We start from the raw sequence: 19833 nt of genomic DNA, 5'->3' as shown, positions 1-19833 counted from the left end.
AAGATTAAGATTGAACAGTGGAGGAACATCTGCTCTATTCTGTTTCAGAGGGCAGTACCAGTAGCTAAGGATTTTTGAATGCCTAGCCTGTATCAGGCTCTGTTAAGCACTTTGTGTGCATGATCACATTTAATCTTCATGAAATCTATAGTGTAGTTTTATCCCTTCTTTATAGGTAAAGGCACTGAGGCTCATGATAAGTAACTCCCCTGTGGTCACCCAGCTTAGGGACCTGGGATTGGTATATAAATCTGATTGCTAAGTCCAGGTCCTCACCACTCCTTCTTTCTCACTGACTATGTAGAAGAGGCCTGAGACCACAAATCAAGGGCTTGGCCTTAGGCAACTGGCAAAACACAGTGCATATTGCTGAACTGGGCAGTGGATCCTGGAAACATTAGGAGGTGGTGCCTGCCAGGAGGTAGGAAAATGGACAGTTATAATTTCTGCATGTAGCACACAGGACTTGATTGGGCATCTGAGATTTGCACTCTTCCTCAGACCCATTTTGGGTGGAAGGTAGAGGTTAGCATTAATCCAAATGCCCCCTAATCTGGTCTAAATGATGGAAATCAGTAGTGGGATTAACTGTGCTGGCAGGTGTTCAGTGGCAGGGGAGGCTATGCACATGGAAGTAGCGCCTTGAGCCAAACCACAGAACAGAAAATTGGAGCAGAATTATATAAATCAAGGTCAGAAATTTCCTGTCCAGCCCACAGGGTGGAGTTTTCTCCATTCCTGTCCATCCTACTGAATATAAACCATGATTTGATGTGGAAGGGGAAGCTGGTAGGACTCTCATTTCAGCTCAGCATTCACCATGAATCTCAAGGTAGTCCTCGTGTTCCTGGCGCTGTCCCTCATTACCATCTTTGCCCTGACCTATGTCTTGCTGACCAGCCAAGGTGCCTCCAGCCAGCCTCCTCGCTGCCCCTCTGTATCCCACAGTGCCCAGTCCTGGACACACCCTGGCCAGAGCCAGCTGTTTGCAGACCTGAGCCGAGAGGAGCTGATGGCTGTGATGAGCTTTCTGACCCAGCAGCTGGGGCCTGGCCTGGTGGATGCTGCCCAGGCCCGCCCCTCGGACAACTGCGTCTTCTCAGTGGAGCTGCAGCTACCCCCCAAGGCTGCAGCCCTGGCCCACCTGGACAGGGGAAGTCCCCCGCCTGCCCGAGAGGCACTGGCCATCGTCTTCTTTGGCGGACAACCCCAGCCCAATGTGAGTGAGCTGGTGGTGGGACCGCTCCCACGTCCCTCCTACATGCGGGATGTAACAGTAGAGCGTCATGGGGGCTCCCTGCCCTATCACCGACGTCCCTTGCTGGGAACTGAGTTTGCCCAGATGGAGAAACATTTGAAAGAGGTGGAGCTACCCAAGGCACCAGTCTTCCTGGCTTCTGTCTTCAACTACAATGGCTCCACTTTGGCATTTTTGCACGCCACCCCTAGGGGCTTACGCTCAGGGGACCGTGCTACCTGGATAGCCCTCCACCATAACATCTCAGGTGTTGGGATTTTCCTTCACCCAGTGGGGCTGGAGCTACTGCTGGACCACAGGGCCCTGGACCCTGCCCACTGGGCTGTCCAGCAGGTCTTCTACCTTGGGCGCTACTATGCAGACTTGAGCCAGTTGGAATGGGAGTTTAAGGCTGGCCGGCTGGAAGTGGTTAGAGTTCCTCTACCCCTGCCAAATGGGGCTTCATCCCTGAGATCCCGGATCTCCCCAGGTCCTCTTCCCCCTCTTCACTTCTCACCCCAAGGCTCCCAATACAGAGTACAAGGGAACCTGGTGGTATCCTCTCTCTGGGCATTTACCTTTGGCCATGGGGTGTTCAGTGGCATGAGGATTTTTGATATTCGGTTCAAGGGTGAGCGGGTGGCCTATGAAGTCAGTGTCCAGGAGTGTGTATCTGTCTATGGTGCCGATTCACCCAAGACAATGTTGACCCGATATTTGGATAGCAGCTATGGACTTGGCAGTCACAGCCGGGGCTTGGTGCGTGGAGTGGACTGCCCCTATCAGTCTACAATGGTGGACATCCACGTATTAGTGGGCAAAGGGGCAGTCCAGCTACTCCCGGGGGCTGTGTGTGTATTTGAGGAGGCCCAGGGACTCCCCCTTCGAAGGCACCACAATCACATAGAGAGTCATTTCTATGGTGGTTTGGCTGGCTCGGCCCTTGTAGTGAGGTCTGTGTCATCTGTAGGCAATTATGACTACATTTGGGACTTTGTATTGCACCCAAATGGGGCGCTTGAAGGGCGGGTCCATGCCACGGGCTACGTCAATACAGCTTTCCTGAGTGGGGGAGAGGAAAGCCTCCTCTTTGGGAACCGTGTGGGAGAACGAGTGCTGGGGGCAGTGCACACGCATGCCTTCCACTTCAAGCTGGACCTGGATGTGGCAGGTGAGTGCTTGTGGGATGAGGATTGAGAGTTGGGGTGGTGCAGAGGGAAGGGAGACCCCCAAATCAAGCCGGAAGAGGCAGGAGGGTGGCGTTCCAGACCACAATTTATTGTGGCATCAGATCAGGGACTGATTTGAGTGTGTTTAGTTGCTATCAGCCTGAAATACTAGGCTTACTGGGTATCTGGTAAAAGGTAGAGAGAGCTCCCCCGCCCAGCTCCCATCACCCAGCCCCTCTGACTTGCTGCAATTGTGAAACTAGTTGAAATGTAATGGCTGTGCCTTGCTGCCTTAGCCTTGAGTGACTCCGTGGGTGATGAATTTGCCTTATCTGAAGCTGCATGGGGGGCTGGAGTTGGGGCTGTCTGAGTTCTTCCTAACTAGTTCTGAGGGTCAAGGGAGGTGGGCAAAGCAGGGACCTTAGCAGAGGTAGGAAGCAGTATGTCTAAAGAGGTTTCAGAGTAGAGGTGGTCCAGGGGGTTACTATCTGGGGGTTGCGCCACAGGATTTCAGACAACTGGGGATACAGGATGGTGGCCCCATCCTCCTGGGGTGGGCCATCCATTCCTGACAGCACGTGTCATCATAATGGGCTCTCTGGTGACATGGCAGGCACACAGTAGGCTTACTCCAAGTGTCGAAAGGGATTTCTCAAGTAGGGCTCAGAGCACAAAGAGGACTTGCTGCTCCTGACAGATTTTTGTCAAGGACAGAAAATGACTAACTTATCAAATCACAGACTGTTAGACCCAGAAAGAAAATTAGAAATCCACTAGACACTCTCTATTTTACAGTTAGGGAGACTAAGGAGGGTGGGGGAAGATGGGACAGGAAGTGACTGCCCAAGTATAATGCACTGCATCTAAGCTTATTTCTTGCAAAACATTTTCTTATCTTCGAGTATAAACACATGGTGTGTGTGTGTGTATGTGTACTGGTGGGGGGGGGGGCGCGGGGTGCAGGTATAGAGGGGAAGGAGAACTAAGAAAATGCATGATTGAAATGAGCTTATTAACTAGGATGATTCTTTGACATATTTGGGATATGACTGTTTTCTGATTGGAAGTTTCTCTTCAGCATTTTTGGCATTAAAGAGCCTTGTTGGGAAGTACAATAAAAAACATTTATTGGATCCTTAGAGTGTGCAGCACAGGCTGGTGCTGTGGGCCAGAGGACAATAACTGGCAGAGGCACTGACTCCAGTAGAGCCCTTCTGTATGTCATGTTTAAAGGAACTAACAGTCCGAACCTGCAGAAAGAAAGGGTATATGAGCCAGTGCTGAGTGGGGTGCTGAGTGCAGGTTATGAATGCAGTAGGGTTCCAGGGAGCTCCCAGACAGCTTAAAGATAGAAACTACTCACTTCTGAAAAAGATGGAAAGTGGTCCCCACCTTGTTGAGAAAGCAAGTCTCAGAGCTGGGAGGAGTGTGCAGGGCACTATGGAAGGGGATTGGTTTTCCCAGCCAGCTTCTCCAGGACAAATATTATCCCTTTCGTAGTTACAAGAATGTTACCAGCCACCTGCATGTGCTTTTCCATTTACAGAACTCCCATAGAACAGCTTTTATTATGCCCAGTGCAGAGATTCAGAAAGTGAGAATCAGTGGAGCTAAGAATTGGTCCAGGGTCTGTTGGGCAGGCCAGTGCTAATAGAACTGTTTGCAGTGTTGGAAATGCTCTATATCTTCATTGTCCAATACATTAGCCACTAGCCACATGTGGCTATTGAGCACTTGAAATGTGGCTAGTGTGACTGAGGAACTGAATTTTTAACTTAAATGGAAATAGCCACTTGTGACTGACAGTAACCATATTGGACAGGGCAGGTGCAAAGAAGGTGGGCTAGCGCTCGAATCCAGGCCTTCTGCCTCCAGCACAGAGTGCTGTCTGGTGAGCTCTGCTGCCCTTTGTTAGGGCAGTGCAGTGGGCACCCTGGGGAAGATGAGAGACCTGTCTCACCTGGTATGGAACTCCTCTCCTTCCCCTCACCCTGGCAGGGCTGAAAAACTGGGTGGTAGCGGAAGACGTGGTGTTTAAACCTGTGGCAGCCCCTTGGAGTCCGGAGCACCAACTGCAGCGCCCACAGCTGACTCGGCAGGTCCTGGGAAGGGAGGACCTGACAGCGTTTTCCTTGCAAAGCCCCCTTCCCCGCTACCTTTACCTGGCTAGCAACCAGACTAATGCCTGGGGTCACCAGCGCGGGTATCGAATCCAGATCCACAGCCCCCTCGGCATACACATGCCCCTGGAGAGCGACATGGAAAGGGCCCTCAGCTGGGGGAGGTGAGGAGGGCCCTGGGCACTGGGTGGTAGGGAAGGACTGGTCCCCTTCCCCTTCCCAGCTCTGGGAGACCCCAACTCACTACCCCTGGCTTACCATTCACCCCTGTCCCTCCTCTCAGATCCAAGTAGATAATGGGAATGGGAAATAGTCTCACACAGAATCTGATCCAGAGGACTTCTGGACTGGTAAAGGCCCTTGACGTTTTCTGACACCACCTTCCTACAACGTTCCTGGTCAGATACCAGCTCGTGGTGACCCGGAGGAAGGAGGAGGAGTCACAGAGCAGCAGCATCTATTACCAGAATGACATCTGGACCCCCACTATGGCCTTTGCTGACTTCATCAACAATGAGACTCTCTTAGGAGAGGTTGGTAGCCCTAGGGGCAGAGGAGAGGAGCTCCTCTGTGCCTGGCATCTTGGCTGCCCAGCCTCTGGCTGTAGGTTGGAGGGAATGGTAGGTTTCCGTGTCTCAGATTCAGAGACCAAAGAGTTCTCTGATGACCAACATGGGTCATCCCTCCTGGAGTGCGATTAGCCCTGGGACATGGACTACCCTACAGCATCTCACATGGATCACCACAGCTGTTTTGTGGGCCTGGGGCTGGGCGGAGGTGGAAGCAGGGCTGAGCCTGGAGATTGGGAATTGTGGCTGAGGGGTGGTTCTCTGGGTGTCACCTCCGAAGTCCTCCAGCTTCTCCCTCTTCCTGCAGGACCTGGTGGCTTGGGTTACGGCCAGCTTCCTGCACATCCCCCACGCTGAGGATGTCCCCAACACAGTGACTGTGGGGAACAGAGTTGGCTTCTTGCTCCGGCCCTATAACTTCTTTGATGAAGATCCCTCCATCTTCTCCCCTGGCAGCATCTACTTTGAGAAGGGCCAGGATGCTGGGCTCTGCAGTGTCAACCCTGTGGCCTGCATCCCTCACCTGGCAGCCTGTGTCCCGGACCTGCCCCCTTTCTCTTACCAAGACTTTTAGTCCTGAGGATGTGGTAGGACACAGAGTTGGGGTGCTGAGACATATGTACCTTCCTCTCTCTGTTCCCACTTCTTGCTCCCCTGACTCTCAGCCTCTTAATGTTTCTTAGGAAACAGCCTCCTCCCACAATAAACCCCCATATATCCTTTTGGTTAATTCTTATTTCCAGTTCATTTTTTTAAATGATGAATTTATGCAAATGATATTAAAATATTCAAGCAACACCACCACACACCTACCACTTAGAAATAGCCAGTGTCGGGGCTGACCGTTAACGTTCAGCTTGCTCTGCTTCAGCAGCCCAGGTTCAGTTCCCAGATGGGGACCTACACCACTCGTCAGCAACCAGGCTGTGGTGGCAACCCACATACAAAATAGAGGAAGATTGGCACAGATGGTAACTCAGGGACAATCTTCTCCAAGCAGAAAGAAGAAGATTGGCAACAGATGTTAGCTCAGGGTGAATCTTACTCAGCAAAAAAAAAAAAAAAAAAAAAAAATTAATAACTAGTGTTCACATTTAGTGGACATTATACCAGACATTTCTTTATGCATGTGCATCGAAATGGAAGAATAGATAGGATTTTGTAAAAATAGATGGTATATGCAATTTATAATAAAAATATTACAAGATTTTTATTTGAATTTCTTCTATTTGACTTGAAGGATCTAGAATCTCCCAGAGAATATTAAGGACTCTGGCCAAGGAAATTAGAAATGGGAGAGAGAAGGCAAGGGGGACAGACTAGGCCAAGAAATGCTGTTTGGGAAGCTGAAGGGCTGGGGGTGGGGATTTCCTTGGAAGGAAAATAATAGTTGCAAGTTACAGGAAAGGGAACATCTGTCCCTGAGCACATGGGGGCTGGGCAAGAAGCGGGCTGAGGGGGATGAGGGGCTGCTTTGCACAAACTCGGCTCCTGGCTGGTGGTGCATTTCCGTGCTCAGGCTAGCCAGCTGTATTATCTTGAAAACTGCCGCCCTCTCTCCCCCCACCCCCCCCCCACTTCCTCTTACTCCAGCTCTCTCCAGCTCCAAACCTGACCCAGAGAGCAGAGTCTGATTTGGAGCCTGGAGGACAAAGCCATGTAAGGTCTGTGGAAATCGCTGCTGCCCTGCTTCAGACCCGCCCCCCAACTCTGGCCCGCCCCACCCCTCTCCCCAGCCTTCTCTGTTCTTCCCACTCTCAGTCTCCTATGCGTCTGAAGACTGGGAACCTCAGCCAGCATCCAAGATCCCCCAATATAGGAACCAAGAGAGACCCTCTTCTGCTGGCCTGAGAATACAAGTCTCAACTCTGGCTCAATCTTCTGTCCCTCTGCTCGCAGGACAATGAACCAGAAGACCACCCTGGTGCTCCTTGCTCTGGCTGTCATCACCATCTTTGCTTTGGTGTGTGTCTTGCTAGCTGGCAGGGGAAGAGATGGGGGTGAAGTCAGCCCACCTCCCCACTGCCCCTCTATATCTCCCAGTGCCCAGCCCTGGACACACCCTGGCCAGAGCCAGCTGTTTGCAGACCTGAGCCGAGAGGAGTTGACGGCCGTGATGAGCTTTCTGACCCAGCAGCTGGGGCCTGGCCTGGTGGATGCTGCCCAGGCCCGCCCCTCAGACAACTGCGTCTTCTCGGTAGAGCTGCAGCTACCCCCCAAGGCTGCAGCCCTGGCCCACCTGGACAGGGGAAGTCCCCCGCCTGCCCGAGAGGCACTGGCCATCGTCTTCTTTGGCGGACAACCCCAGCCCAATGTGAGTGAGCTGGTGGTGGGACCGCTCCCACGTCCCTCCTACATGCGGGATGTGACTGTGGAGCGTCACGGGGGCCCCCTGCCCTATTACCGACGCCCCATGTCGATCCGAGAGTACCTGGACATAGACCAGATGATCTTTGACAGAGAGCTGCCCAAGGCTGCTGGTCTCCTCCACCACTGTTGCTTCTACAAACACCAAGAACGGAACCTGGCGACGATGCCCACAGCCCCAAGTGGTCTGCAATCAGGAGACCGGGCCACCTGGTTTGGCCTCTACTACAACATCTCAGGAGCTGGGTTTTACCTGCACCCTGTAGGGTTGGAGCTGCTGGTAGACCACAAGGCTCTGGACCCTGCCCGCTGGACCATCCGGAAGGTGTTCTTTCAAGGCCGCTACTATGAGAGTCTGGCCCAGCTGGAGGACCAGTTTGAGGCTGGCCTGGTGAATGTGGTGCTGGTCCCAGACAATGGCACAGGTGGGTCCTGGTCCCTGAAGTCCCAGGTGCCCCCGGGTCCGGCTCCCCCTCTGCAAGTCCATCCTGAGGGTCCCCGCTTCAGTGTCCAGGGGAACCGAGTGGTCTCCTCATTGTGGACTTTCTCCTTTGGCCTGGGAGCTTACAGCGGCCCAAGGATCTTTGACATCCGTTTTCGGGGAGAACGACTAGCTTATGAGATTAGCCTCCAGGAGGCCTCGGCCGTCTATGGTGGAAATTCGCCAGCATCAATGCTGACCCGCTATATGGATGGCAGCTATGGCATGGGCAAGTTCTCCACTCCCCTGACCCCTGGGGTGGACTGCCCCTACCTGGCTACCTACATGGACTGGCACTTCCTTTTGGAGTCCCAAGAACCCAAGACAATACATGACGCCTTTTGTGTGTTTGAACAGAATCAGGGCCTCCCCCTGAGGCGACACCACTCAGATTTCAGCTCCCACTATTTTGGGGGCCTTGTAGAGACAGTGCTGGTCGTCAGATCTGTGTCTACCTTGCTCAACTATGATTATGTGTGGGATATGGTGTTCCACTCCAGTGGGGCCATAGAAGTCAAATTCCACACTACGGGCTACATCAGCTCAGCATTCCTTTTTGGTACTGCCCGAAGGTACGGGAACCAGGTTGGAGAGCACACGCTGGGCACCATTCACACCCACAGCGCCCATTTCAAGGTGGATCTGGATGTAGGAGGTAAGTCATCTTGGCGGGGGCAAGGATTCCAGAAGAGGGGGCTCAAGAGTTATCTCAATTTGCTTTGGTCTTTATGGAGGTCATCCAGAAAAGGAAGATTTGAGCATGAGTCTGTGGTTTTGGAGTTTCATGCTTCCTCCTTTGCTGGATGGGAGAGAGTTGGCTGCTGAATTTTATTTGGATGTTAGCTCGTTGGCTGGGTGCACAGCTACCACCCTCCCTCCGTGTGAGTCGTCAGAAGATCTTGGGAAATGGCAAAGCTCAGTGAGGAGGCAGGATCAGGATTGGGGCTAACATGGTCCCCTTTGCCCTCTTCCCTCCCTTGCACTTATATGGGCCCCACAGAAAGGAGGCAGCCATTTGTCTTTCTGCTCATCTCTCTGCGTCTGGCTTGTGGTGCTGGTGTTTGGGAGGATCCCATTGCATTCTGTGAGTCCCTGGCATGCAGCCAGTCACTGGAGCACCCCAGGCTGTACATTTCCTGGGGAGATGGACCCTCCTCCTCCCTGATTTTCCACCTCTTTCTGGGCACAATACACTTAAGTGAGAGGGGTAGAATGGATACTGTAGAACATTCTGGATAGTTCCTGGAGTTGGTGGTCACAGAAAGAGCCAAGGCTACATGATGTCTTGGAGTCTTTGTCTCTTCACTTTCCTTCCCCACATTGAGTTGATCACTGGATTTTTTCTGTTCTGCCTCTGAATACCTCAACCCCCTTGCCACTCCTGGTTAGTGCCAGTTCTCACTCTGCTGCTTCCACTCTGCTTCCTTTCAGAATGAGGGTCCGTGCTGTACCCAGAGAGACCTACCAGCCAGGCCAGCCTGCTCCCTCATGCAGCTCCCACTTTCCCCATCACCTAGAGGATGCCATAGGCAGAAGAGCCTACAAGGCCCTTCCCGTTAGAGTACAGCTCCCACAAACTTTCAGATTCTTCCTTGAGGACTGCTTTAGCCACACTCCACCCTTCCTGTCCCTGGACACACACATCACATGTTGCAGTGAGGCTGCTTGGCTTTTTCTCAGGTTTTGCCCCTGCCTAGAATGCCCTGCCGTGTCATCTCTACTGGTGACATCCTGTAAGGTGAGGCTGAAAAGCTGCCCAGGAAGGCCTCCTTTTCCCACCTGCACATGTGTTCCTATAACCTGGACCCTTGAATGTGGTCCTCTCACATTGCATGCCAGTCAGGGCTTTGCCTTCTGTGTCCTCTGTGAGCTCAGGAGGGGAAGGACAATGTTTCATTCATCTGTGTGTCTTCAGAGCCAAGAATAGGCCTCCCTGCTAATGAGTATGAAAGGATGAATGAATGAAATCCTTGAAGAAATATTTTGCAGGTCAACAGCTGTGTCTGGAAGATTGGGAGTGTTTTGGAGAGAGGGGAGTGAAACAGGGGGCACACTCAATTCTGGGCTTCCTTTGGCCTCCACTCTGAAGTCAGGTGGGGGCAGGGTAGCTGCATGACCAGCCTGCCCTCCCACCCTTCCCCTCACCCACATCCACCCCATCCTGGCAGGACTGGAGAACTGGGTCTGGGCTGAGGACATGGCCTTTGACCTAACCTCAGTACCCTGGAGCCCTGAGCACCAGATACAGAGGATGCGGGTGACCCGGAAGCTGCTGGAGACAGAGGAGCAGGCCGCCTTCCCCCTGGGAGGCACCCACCCTCGCTACCTGTACCTGGCCAGCAACCATAGCAACAAGTGGGGTCACCCAAGGGGCTATCGTATCCAGATGCTCAGCTTTGCTGGGGAGCCGCTGCCCCGGAACAGCTCCATGGAGAGAGCCTTCAGCTGGGGCAGGTGAGTGGCAGGGTGTCAGAGAAAGGCTCGGGGAGATGAGAGTGAGAAGGGAACATTGAGAGGGCCAACCGGGAACTCAGTTCAAACAGTCTGTGAGATGAGGTAAGACTTCAGAAAGATTTCCTCGCTATCAAAAGGTACACAGTGGGCACGTGGTCCCCGTGGAGTACTAAAGCACAGGCCTGAGAATTCTTTTCTCTTTAGGATGGGGGAGGGGCAGTGCCAGGAAACGGCAGGGAGATGAACAGGAGGACCTGGAAAGGTGTTGGGTGACCCACTGTGGTGACATCAGAGTCACTGTGTGAATGAGACAGGAAAGCTGAAGTCCCTGCAATCAGCTCCCTTCCATCATAATCAGGCAGTAGGACAGAGTTAGTGACCACGGAGAGCTAACCAGTGCCTCCCTAGGTACCAGCTGGCTGTGACCCAGCGGAAGGAGGAAGAGCCCAGAAGTACCAGCATCTTTAATCAGAACGATCCTTGGACCCCCACTGTGGATTTTACTGACTTCATCAACAATGAGACCATTGCTGGAAAGGTCAGCTAACCATGGGAGGGCCGAGGGAGGGAGGGGGAGGCACAAAGATGAGCCTTACCTTCTCTTTTCTTTTTTAATTGAAGTATAGTTGACATACAATATTATGTTAGCTTCAGGTGTGCAACACAGTGATGAGACATTTGTATACATTACAAAATGGTCAGCACGATAAGTCTAGTGACCATCTGTCACCATACAAAGTATCATAATATTATTGACTATTCCCTATGCCGTATATTACATCCCCATGACTTATTTATTTTATAACTGGAAGTTTGTACCCCTTAATCCCTTTCACCTATTTCACCCCCCATACCCCTCCCCTCTGGCAACCACCAGTTTGTTCTCTGTATCTATGATTCCGTTTCTGTTTTCTTTTCTTTCTTTCTTTCTTTCGTTTTTTAGATTCCTCATATAAGTGAAGTCATATGGTATTTGTCTTTCTCTGTCTGACTTATTTCGTTTAGCTTAATATACCCTCTAGGTCCATCTGTGTTGTCGCAAATGGCAAGATTCTATTATTTTTTATGGCTGAGTAGTATTCCCATTATATATATATATAAACCACATCTTTATCCATTCATCTATTGATGGACAATTAGCTTGCTTCCGTGAGCCTCACCTTCTCTTGGGGATCCCTGAAAACCTTCTGTTCTCCTCAGGGGTGGAGCTGACTCCTGCCTTCTATACTTTTGTGGATCTGATCATTACCTCTTGAGAGAATCTTCCCAAGCTAGGAGTTCATATGCGGACTCTGGCTGAGGCCCTGGCCTATCCTCAAGAACCTACAGCCCTCTAAGTCTCAGATTTGTGAACTGAGTCCTTTTTGAGCTTGAGGACTCAAAGAGGGCTGGAAGTCATCAAGGATGACCGCATCTCTTGTCTTTAAAGCTTCTCCCATTCCTGGCTTGACCACTAAAAGATTAATTTCTGAATGTTGGACTTTTCTGCCTCCAGAACCCTGATCTTCCCTCCTCCGTCCTCCTTCCTTCAGCTATAGTTTGGGAACTCTCCAAGAGTTAGGGGGAGAGGAGCTGAAGTAGCCTGCGGGTGTCATCATCCCTCCAAGGGTGGGTAGGTTGATGGTGGTGTCATGGGACATGTCAGAGATGGAAGATGCAGGCTCCAGGATAGGGAGGCAAGTGTTGCTCCCAATATGAAATTGACTATTTATGCTTTGACTTCTGTACCAGTAGGAAAAAAATGTTTAAAGACTTAAGATCCTGGGGCCAGCCCCGTGGCTGAGTGGTTAAGTTCACACGCTCTGCTTCAGCAGCCCAGGGTTTTGCTGGTTCAAATCCTGGGCGCGGACATGGCACCGCTCGTCAGGCCACACTGAGGCAGCGTCGCACATGCCACAACTAGAAGGACCCACAACTAAAATATACAACTATGTACCAGGGGTCTTTGGGGAGAAAAAGGAAAAATAAACTCTTTAAAAAAAAAAAAAAAGACTTAAGATCTTTTTGAGGGAAGATGGGCTGGCAAGGCGAATCCTTACACACAAGGCCACTGTGGGAGGCGGGCGTGTCCTTAGCAAAGCCAGGCCTTATGATCCTCTTTCTTCTCCCCTGCTAGGACTTGGTGGCCTGGGTGACGGCTGGTTTCCTGCACATCCCACATGCAGAGGACGTTCCCAACACGGTGACCGTGGGGAACGGTGTGGGCTTCTTCCTTCGACCCTATAACTTCTTTGACCAGGACCCCTCGTTCGATTCTGCTGATGCCGTCTACTTCCGGGGGGACCAGGATGCTGGAGCCTGTGAGGTCAACCACCTAGCTTGCCTCCCTGAGGCTGCTGCCTGTGTCCCCAACCTCCCTGCCTTCTCCCATGGGGGCTTCTCTCGCAACTAGGTGGTCCCCAGGATGGGGAGTGTGGCCGGGGCCCCGGGGCCAGGGTGTGTGGGGAAGGGGAGCAGTGGGCACTGGGTCAGGTACCCTGGTGCCCTCTTCTCCTTCATCACATCCCCCTCCTCACCTTCTCCCAAGGTCCTCTCTCTCCCATCTCCCTCCCTTGGATTCCCTTCTCTGCTGGGAACATTCCGAGCCTGAGATTCTTGACACAGGGGGGACTTAGCTTTGCTGATCCCAGACCTGCTGGGTGCCCATCGCATAGAGGAGAATGGCCAGCCAGGAGTCTGAAGTGATGGCCAAGCTTGTCCCCAAAAGACTCCCTGCTTTTTGTTTTTTGTGTTTTCTGGCTTTCCCAAATCTTTTTAGGCCACCTCCAGGTCTCTCCTGGGCCTCCCCAGTCCCTCTCTTGGGAGGTGAGGATGCGGGCTCTGCAATGGGGATAGTCCCCTAGAGGCCCCCGGGCAGCATTCCTTTCAAGCCTACACATCCACAGATGAGTGAAGGGGCTTCTTGGCCCACATTCCCTCTCATCCAAGTCCTCCTCCTCTCCCTCTTCCTTCTTCTTGCCTACCACCTCTTACTCCTCTTCCTACCTGTTCTTCTGTCCTGGGATTTTCTCCCAGCCCTGAGAGGATGTTCCTCTGCCCCACGCTCTCCTAGTCCTCATTTCTCAACTTCAGTCTCCTCTCCTGGCCCTAGGCGTTTGGAAGTCTCAAAATGTAAGGGGTATCTGGTTTGAGAGGAAAATCCATGTCTGTCCCCCTGTGTCTGTCACATATGTGGAGTGGGAGTTGCCCGCACCCAAGTGTGGGGCAGGGTGTGCTCTCTCTGCCCATTTGTATAGTCTGCCTTGTGTTCTCTGGTGGAGGATGGTCACAGATACCGCAGCAGCTCAAGTTAGCATTTTAGGTGGATTTGTGGATTTGTGGGTACAATGATAATAAGGAATGGTCACTTTGTCAGGGCTGTATGTGTATGTGACCAGCCACGCCTATACTCAGCAGCAGCCAACATAGGAGGCTGGGTGGGCACCAAGGGTGAGAAGCAGGAAGACACAGGACAGGGGCTGTCCAATCACGTGTGGGCATGCAGATAAGCCAGGACCTCTGGAGGGCGGGGCCTCCCACCCAGGCGTCCCTGGGACAGGGTTCTGGATTGGGGGGAGTATGCAAACACCAAGAGTTTGGAAACAAAAGAAACATTCTTCCCTAGAGGACTGGTTAAATAAGTTCTGACACAGCCTTACAGTGCAATAGTATATAGCTGTAAAAAATAGTTATATCTCCTTATATACTAATAGGGAATAATCTTCCAGTGAAAAAGGCAGGGCACAGAAGTGTATAGGGTATACTTCCCATTTGTGTTTTAGGAAGGAGGAGAATATAAATAGATATTTGCTTATATATGCATATTCAGAAGAAACGGGTAACACTGGTTCCTCTGCCAGGGGGAATCGGGAGGTTGGGGATTGGGGGGAGCTTAGCTGTATATACCCTTTTGTACATTTTGAACCATATGACTGTATTACCTATTCAAAGTAAATAATAAATGGACCCAAACAGGACCTGACTTTTTTTTTACTAACATGTCTTTAGGAAGGGGTGGGGGTAGAGGGAAGGTAAAGCGAGTCAAGGGATGGGCCCAGGGACTAAATTTCCTCGAGTTTGAGACCCAGAGAAATGGATGTGGCCTCTGGTAACTCCTTTGCCTTCTCTTGCTTGTACAGTGGTCCCTTGGCATCTGCAGGGGAATGGTTCCAGGACCCCCACCAATGCTCTAGCCCCTTATATAAAGTGGCATAGTATTTGCATATAACCTACACAGGTCCTCCCTATACTTTAAATCATCTCTAGATTACTTATAATACCTAATACAATATAAACGCTGTGTAAATAGTTATACTGTATTGTTTAGGGAACAATGACTAGAAAAAAAGTCTGTACATGTCCAGTACAGATGCAACCATCGTGGGCCTTTTGAACCACAGTTGGTCGAATCCTCAGATGCAGAACTTGTGGATACAGATTGCCAACTGTGTCTCTCCGAGGAAAACATTAAGCCTCAGTCAGTCTCCCTCTCTTGCTCTCTCTTGCTCATGCTCCCCCTCTGTCTCTTTTAGAAGAGGGGACAATGAGAAGCAATGGGGAGGGGTGACATCTGCCTGCTGGAAGCCCAGGTCAGGAGGTGAAGTGCAGCAAACAGATTTTGGATGCTGCTGAGCTTCTGATCAGAGCAAGGTCACATCCAGGGAGCACAGGCATCACGGAAGCTTCTACTACCTTCTGTGCTGCCCCAAGCCCAAATTCACTTTTGGGTCAGTGGAACAGTGGATGCGGACAAGTCAGTGAACTGGAGAGAAACTAGTTTCCAAAGAACAGAGAGAACGACTTCAGTAAGAGAGGACCAATGATGGCTGGATTAATTTATCAAATGGCCTGGGGTGGAAGCAAGGGTGACAGAGGACAGAAGGAGACTGAGCACAAGGAGAGACTGAAGACTGAGAAAGGAGGAAAAGGGATGTCGTGGCCAGTTGTGGCTCTGATACTGACTTTAGACTTCCTCTTTCTCTGACCTGAGTAATTTAACTTCTCCATTACATACATATCCTTCTGTTTCCACCTGCTTATGGCTCCTTCTTAGGGTCAGTTGCACAACGGTCAGTGCTGGGGGCAGGGGGACGGAATAAAGGAATGCTGGTATCCCTCCTCTCTCCACCCCGTCTTACTAACTTGAAGCTCATTACCTTGAAACCCATCCCCAGACTGAAGAGTGTTACCGAACCCCAAGTGGCTTCACTCACCTGCTGCACACAAGCCAATCGCTGACACCACGTGCAGTGGAAGAAAGTAGAAATTTTATTACAAAGCACCGAGCAAGGAGAAGAGGCAACTGACGCTTAATCGCAAAATCCCTGAAAAGCTGCAAGCAACGGTTTTTATTTGGGGTTTTAGGTAGGGGAGGGGAGCATGTAGCCTTGGGGCTGAAGTTGTAAGAGTCCTCTCTGCAGGCGCGGCTATCTTTCATATTTCTTCATGGGTCCCATGTGCGATTTGGGGGCGGGCAGGGGTTCTATGTGTTGCATGCAGTGGATTTTTAGTCTGTGACGTCTAAAGTTTACAAGCGGTCATTTTAGTTTCTTAATGCTTGTGCGTGATGCTTGGTCAAGAGTGGGGCTGTCAGCAAGCTGCTTTCTTATCAACGGGCTTCCTGTTCTTCTGCAAAACAAGCTCAGAAACTTTGCTTACTTTGTTTGCCATATGACCCTTGTGGGTACGAGCACAGTTTCATCCTAATCCAGGGAAATTTTAACTCCTTCGTTTCAAGAGTGTGAGTGTGTGACTGTGGTTGTGTCTCTCTGCGTCTCAGCGTAGGAATGACACCGCCTGCCTCAGGCCTGAGTGACACTGTAGATCCTGAGAATCCAGCCCAGGTGGGGCCTGAAGGGCTGCAAGGTGGACCACCAGCCCCCTACCCCAACCCAACCTCTTCCTTAGACCATGGAGGCCGGCTGGAGTGCTGGCCTCAGACTTATGGTCAAGTGATAGGAGTGAATAGTGACCTAGGGACTGAGGATATCAGGTTCTGAAAACTGGTGCCCCCAAGGCTAAGATCTTTACGACTTGAGCCCACTGCCCTAAGAGTTGCTGGACAAGGGGACCCCTGAAGCTTAGGTCAGAGGACTTTTCCAGGAATGTAGACGTGGGAACCCGCTGTGAGGAGCACCACATGTGCTCCCTTGCCTCTGCTCTCCCCTCAGCCCTTGGGGAGGGCTCCACCTCCGAGTGCAAGAGAAGGATTTCTTCATGCAGTCAACAAAGATTTATGGAGTACCTTCAAGTGCCAGGCAACGTGTGAGGCACTAGGATACGTTAGTAAATAAGGGACACAATTTCTGCCTCCAGGGACGAGAGAAGCAGGCAAGGACTGTTAGAAGGGAGGTGGAAGGAGGACAATAGCAGGGGCTTCTAACCCAGATTCAGGGATTGGGAAAGCTTCTTGAGGGATGTGATGTCTAAACTGTCCTGGCAGAGGAATAGAAGTTGGCTGGGGGAGAAGGAAGAGAGGAGAGAATGTTCCAGGCAGAGGGAACAGCATGTTCAAAGGCCAGGAGGTGACCATTCGAGTACTCAAGTTCATTGACAGGCATAGGGGCTGTGAAGAGAGCCTGGAGGGGCAAGCAGGGGACAGATGAGGCAGGTCCTTGCAGGCTATGGTTACCCTAAGAAAAATGGGGAGCCATGGAAGGATTTTAAGCAAGGGAGTGACAGGGTAAGACTTGCCTTTGAGGACATTACCTCTGTTTCAGATACAAAGAATAGAGTTGATGGAAGGCCTGGCCACAGGGAGATGGGTCAGAGGTAAGAAATGATGGTGGCCAGAAGGCATGGTGGTGGTAGGGGGGGATGACTCCTGTGGGAAATCTGGCCTGAGGAGGCCCTGTTTGCAGACAGCCCCGATCGGAACCCCACATCTGGATGCCTCCTTCCCTCCTCCCACCCTCTGCTGAGGTTACTGGGAAATGAAGAAGGATCCCTGGCCGCTGACTCTGGTCTTTGTCCTCTGTGCAGCCCACAACCTTCTGAAAGAAGAGCATTATATTTAACGAACACTTAACACATCACTTGGGAAAGTCAGTTGCTGATTAAAGTAAAATCCTACCCAACAATCAGTCTCCTTTGTAGTTAGTGCGGTTGTGTGATAGTTGGTCAGATCATCCTTGCAAACTTTATATAGTGTATAGCGGGCTTGAAAAAAGCTAAACTCATAAAAAAAAAAAAAATGTCTAGGGCCCTCCTGAAAGTTTCTTTGACTGGGTTTGGCAGTGAGGATGGGCCCATTAATTCCAGTACCTCTTTACCTGTTTAAGGGGAACCCCACCCCTACCGGCCCCTCCCAGAAGGTTCTCTTTCAGTTATCCACTCCCCTCTCTGTATTTTCCTCTCTCTCTCTTGAGTGGCTCTTTCCTCTTGACTCTCATCTTGCTAAGACTCTCCAGGGACCCTGCCTCTCCTGGGCAGGGGTCTTCTCTCAGCCTGTGCCTTCCCAGACGCCTTCCTGCAAGGAGTGCTCCACCCCTGCTGGGTGTGCTCCCTGCCCTCCCCTAGTCCCTCCTGGACCCACTGCTCTCCCTCTGCTGACCCACCGGTCACAGATACTGCTCTGACAAAGGTCACAGTGACTTCTAAATGCAAAATCAACAGGCCTTTCCGGCCTCCTACTTTCTGGACCCCTCAGTGGCATTTGACCACACTGACTACCCCCTTCTTAAAACCATCTCCTGTCTTGACTTCCCCACATTCTGACCCCTCCTCATGCATGCATATTTGCTGCTTCTCAGTCTTCTATGCTGGCTCCTTTACCTCTGCTCCACCCACCAGCCCACTTAGCCCCAAACTTTGGCACTTTCCAGGACTCTGTCGTTGGCTCTCCTCTCTCCAGAAGTGTTTTCTGGGTGATCTAAGCTTCTCTTATTTTAACTGGTAATATTTCTTGTTGGCCAAAATCTGTATTCCTAGCCTAGAACATCCCCCCTGCACACTAGGCCTGTAGAGCCCCTTACCCTTTTCCGAGGCATCAACACTGGGGCTTCCCATGAAGGATTCCCCCTTAAACTTGCTGCTCTTCATTTATGTCCTCCTTCTGGTGAAAGGCCCCACCATGCACACAGTCACCCAGTGGGAAACCTTTATGTCATCTAAGACATCATGCCCTGCCTCACCCACCCACATCCAATCCTGTCAACTCTGTCCTTAAACATCTCTCAGACTTATCCCTTCCTCTCTATCCTTGAGGTCAGTGGCCTCATCCTGGCCCTTTGCCTCCTACCTGGTCTCCTTACCTCTATTCTGCCCCACAGGTATGCCCTGCTCCACGCTGCACCCAGACCTGTCTCCCTAGAATGCAGAGCTTTGTGGAACCTGAGCCGGGTGTACGGGGTGGTCCAGCTGACTGCACAGGACCTCTGGGGCAACTCTGCTGAGGCCCCATGTTCTGGGGCCCAGTCCACAGCCTGCAGCCTTGGGGTGGACTCTGGCTTCCAGGGATAAACTCATCCTCATCAGGTTCACAGAGGCTGGGGCCAAATTTATTCAAAGAAAAATAAGACTTGGGGGGAAGTAGGATGTGTGGTCATGTCTTCTGAGTAATTCTTCAAAAGGGACACATTTTCAACAAGTTTTTAGGGATTTGACATAACTGTGAAGACTGGGATGAAACAATATCGGAGGGAACAATGGGACAGCAAGACACTTAGAGAAGGTGAAGAGAAGGTGATGGGGGTGGCACCTTTTTATATCAGGTTCCCGCACCAGCCAAGGCAAAGGGTTCTGCCTGGATCATTACCCACCTCCCCATATGAGAGCCTGGTGATACCCCACCGGAGTGAACATTCTTGACCTCTGCTTGGTAACACTGGTCAGGACAAAAAACATTAGCATGGGGCCGGCCCCGTGGCCGGGTGGTTAAGTTTGCGTGCTCTGCTTCAGCAGCCCAGGGTTTCACCAGTTTGAATCCTGAGCGTGGACATGGCACCACTCATCAAGCCATGCTGAGGCGGTGTCCCACATGCCACAACTAGAAGGACCCACAACTAAAAATACACGACTATGTACCAGGGGGCTTTGGGAGAAAAGGGAAAAATAAAAAAATCTTTAAAAAACAAAAAACATTAGCCATCTTAACGATGTGTTCTTAGCTGGGAGCCAAGACCGAAGGGCTCAGACTCAAGTTCCCAGGCTGGCACGGTTGCCTTGTGGCCAAGGCTGGGTCTTGACATTAGATTCTGTTCCCCCTTATTCTAAAGGTCATACGGCCCCTTGCCAGTGGCCCCTTCCTACCTGAGCTATAGTAGTTCTATTTTTTGCCTTGACTGCAAGAAGCTCTGCAGTCTCTCGCTTCCATGTCGCTGCTCAGCTCATGAAAATACTGGCCGTGAATTGTATTCCCCAACACTCGAGGGTAGGTATTAAATGTCACGGTTCTTTATTTTTCTATATCAGATAACTGGTTTTGTGCCCTCACTCACCCGGTTGGCGGGAAATTCAG

At 51.3% G+C, this 19833-nt stretch overlaps 2 protein-coding genes across 4 annotated transcripts; both read left to right on the top strand.

Annotated features, from left to right (window-relative positions):
- Positions 1–101: 101 nt before the first annotated feature.
- AOC2 (amine oxidase copper containing 2) lies at positions 102–6176 on the top strand. 3 transcript variants are annotated; one of them, XM_023652487.2, is made up of 4 exons: positions 102–1219; positions 4405–4690; positions 4930–5059; positions 5403–5825. In XM_023652487.2, the coding sequence occupies exons 1-4, from the start codon at positions 772–774 to the stop codon at positions 5667–5669; spliced, it is 1131 nt and encodes a 376-aa protein (XP_023508255.1). In that variant the 5' UTR covers positions 102–771; the 3' UTR covers positions 5670–5825. The 3 variants fall into 3 exon arrangements, 2 of the variants coding, with proteins under 2 accessions (XP_023508255.1, XP_003362595.2); XR_011423201.1 differs by having other exon boundaries at positions 669–2408; positions 4810–5059; XM_003362547.5 differs by having other exon boundaries at positions 669–2408; positions 5403–6176.
- Positions 6177–6331: 155 nt separating this feature from the next.
- AOC3 (amine oxidase copper containing 3) lies at positions 6332–14353 on the top strand. The gene is made up of 4 exons (XM_001496268.5): positions 6332–8598; positions 10112–10397; positions 10806–10935; positions 12514–14353. The coding sequence occupies exons 1-4, from the start codon at positions 6999–7001 to the stop codon at positions 12787–12789; spliced, it is 2292 nt and encodes a 763-aa protein (XP_001496318.1). The 5' UTR covers positions 6332–6998; the 3' UTR covers positions 12790–14353.
- The last annotated feature ends 5480 nt before the right edge of the window (positions 14354–19833 follow it).

This window comes from Equus caballus, chromosome 11 (genome assembly GCF_041296265.1).
Source record: "Equus caballus isolate H_3958 breed thoroughbred chromosome 11, TB-T2T, whole genome shotgun sequence".
In the NCBI taxonomy this organism is placed as follows: Eukaryota; Metazoa; Chordata; class Mammalia; order Perissodactyla; family Equidae; genus Equus; species Equus caballus.
This window is presented reverse-complemented; position numbering and strand designations above follow the sequence as displayed.

Bases quoted from the DNA above. Each gene is read 5' to 3' on its own strand.
- AOC2 (XM_003362547.5), top strand. From the start codon at position 821: ATGAATCTCAAGGTAGTCCTCGTGTTCCTGGCGCTGTCCCTCATTACC. The intron at 2,409-4,404 runs GTGAGTGCTTGT...TCACCCTGGCAG, and splicing joins GCTGGACCTGGATGTGGCAG to GGCTGAAAAACTGGGTGGTA. The intron at 4,691-4,929 runs GTGAGGAGGGCC...GTTCCTGGTCAG, and splicing joins AGGGCCCTCAGCTGGGGGAG to ATACCAGCTCGTGGTGACCC.
- AOC3 (XM_001496268.5), top strand. From the start codon at position 6,999: ATGAACCAGAAGACCACCCTGGTGCTCCTTGCTCTGGCTGTCATCACC. The intron at 8,599-10,111 runs GTAAGTCATCTT...CCATCCTGGCAG, and splicing joins GGTGGATCTGGATGTAGGAG to GACTGGAGAACTGGGTCTGG. The intron at 10,936-12,513 runs GTCAGCTAACCA...CTCCCCTGCTAG, and splicing joins ATGAGACCATTGCTGGAAAG to GACTTGGTGGCCTGGGTGAC.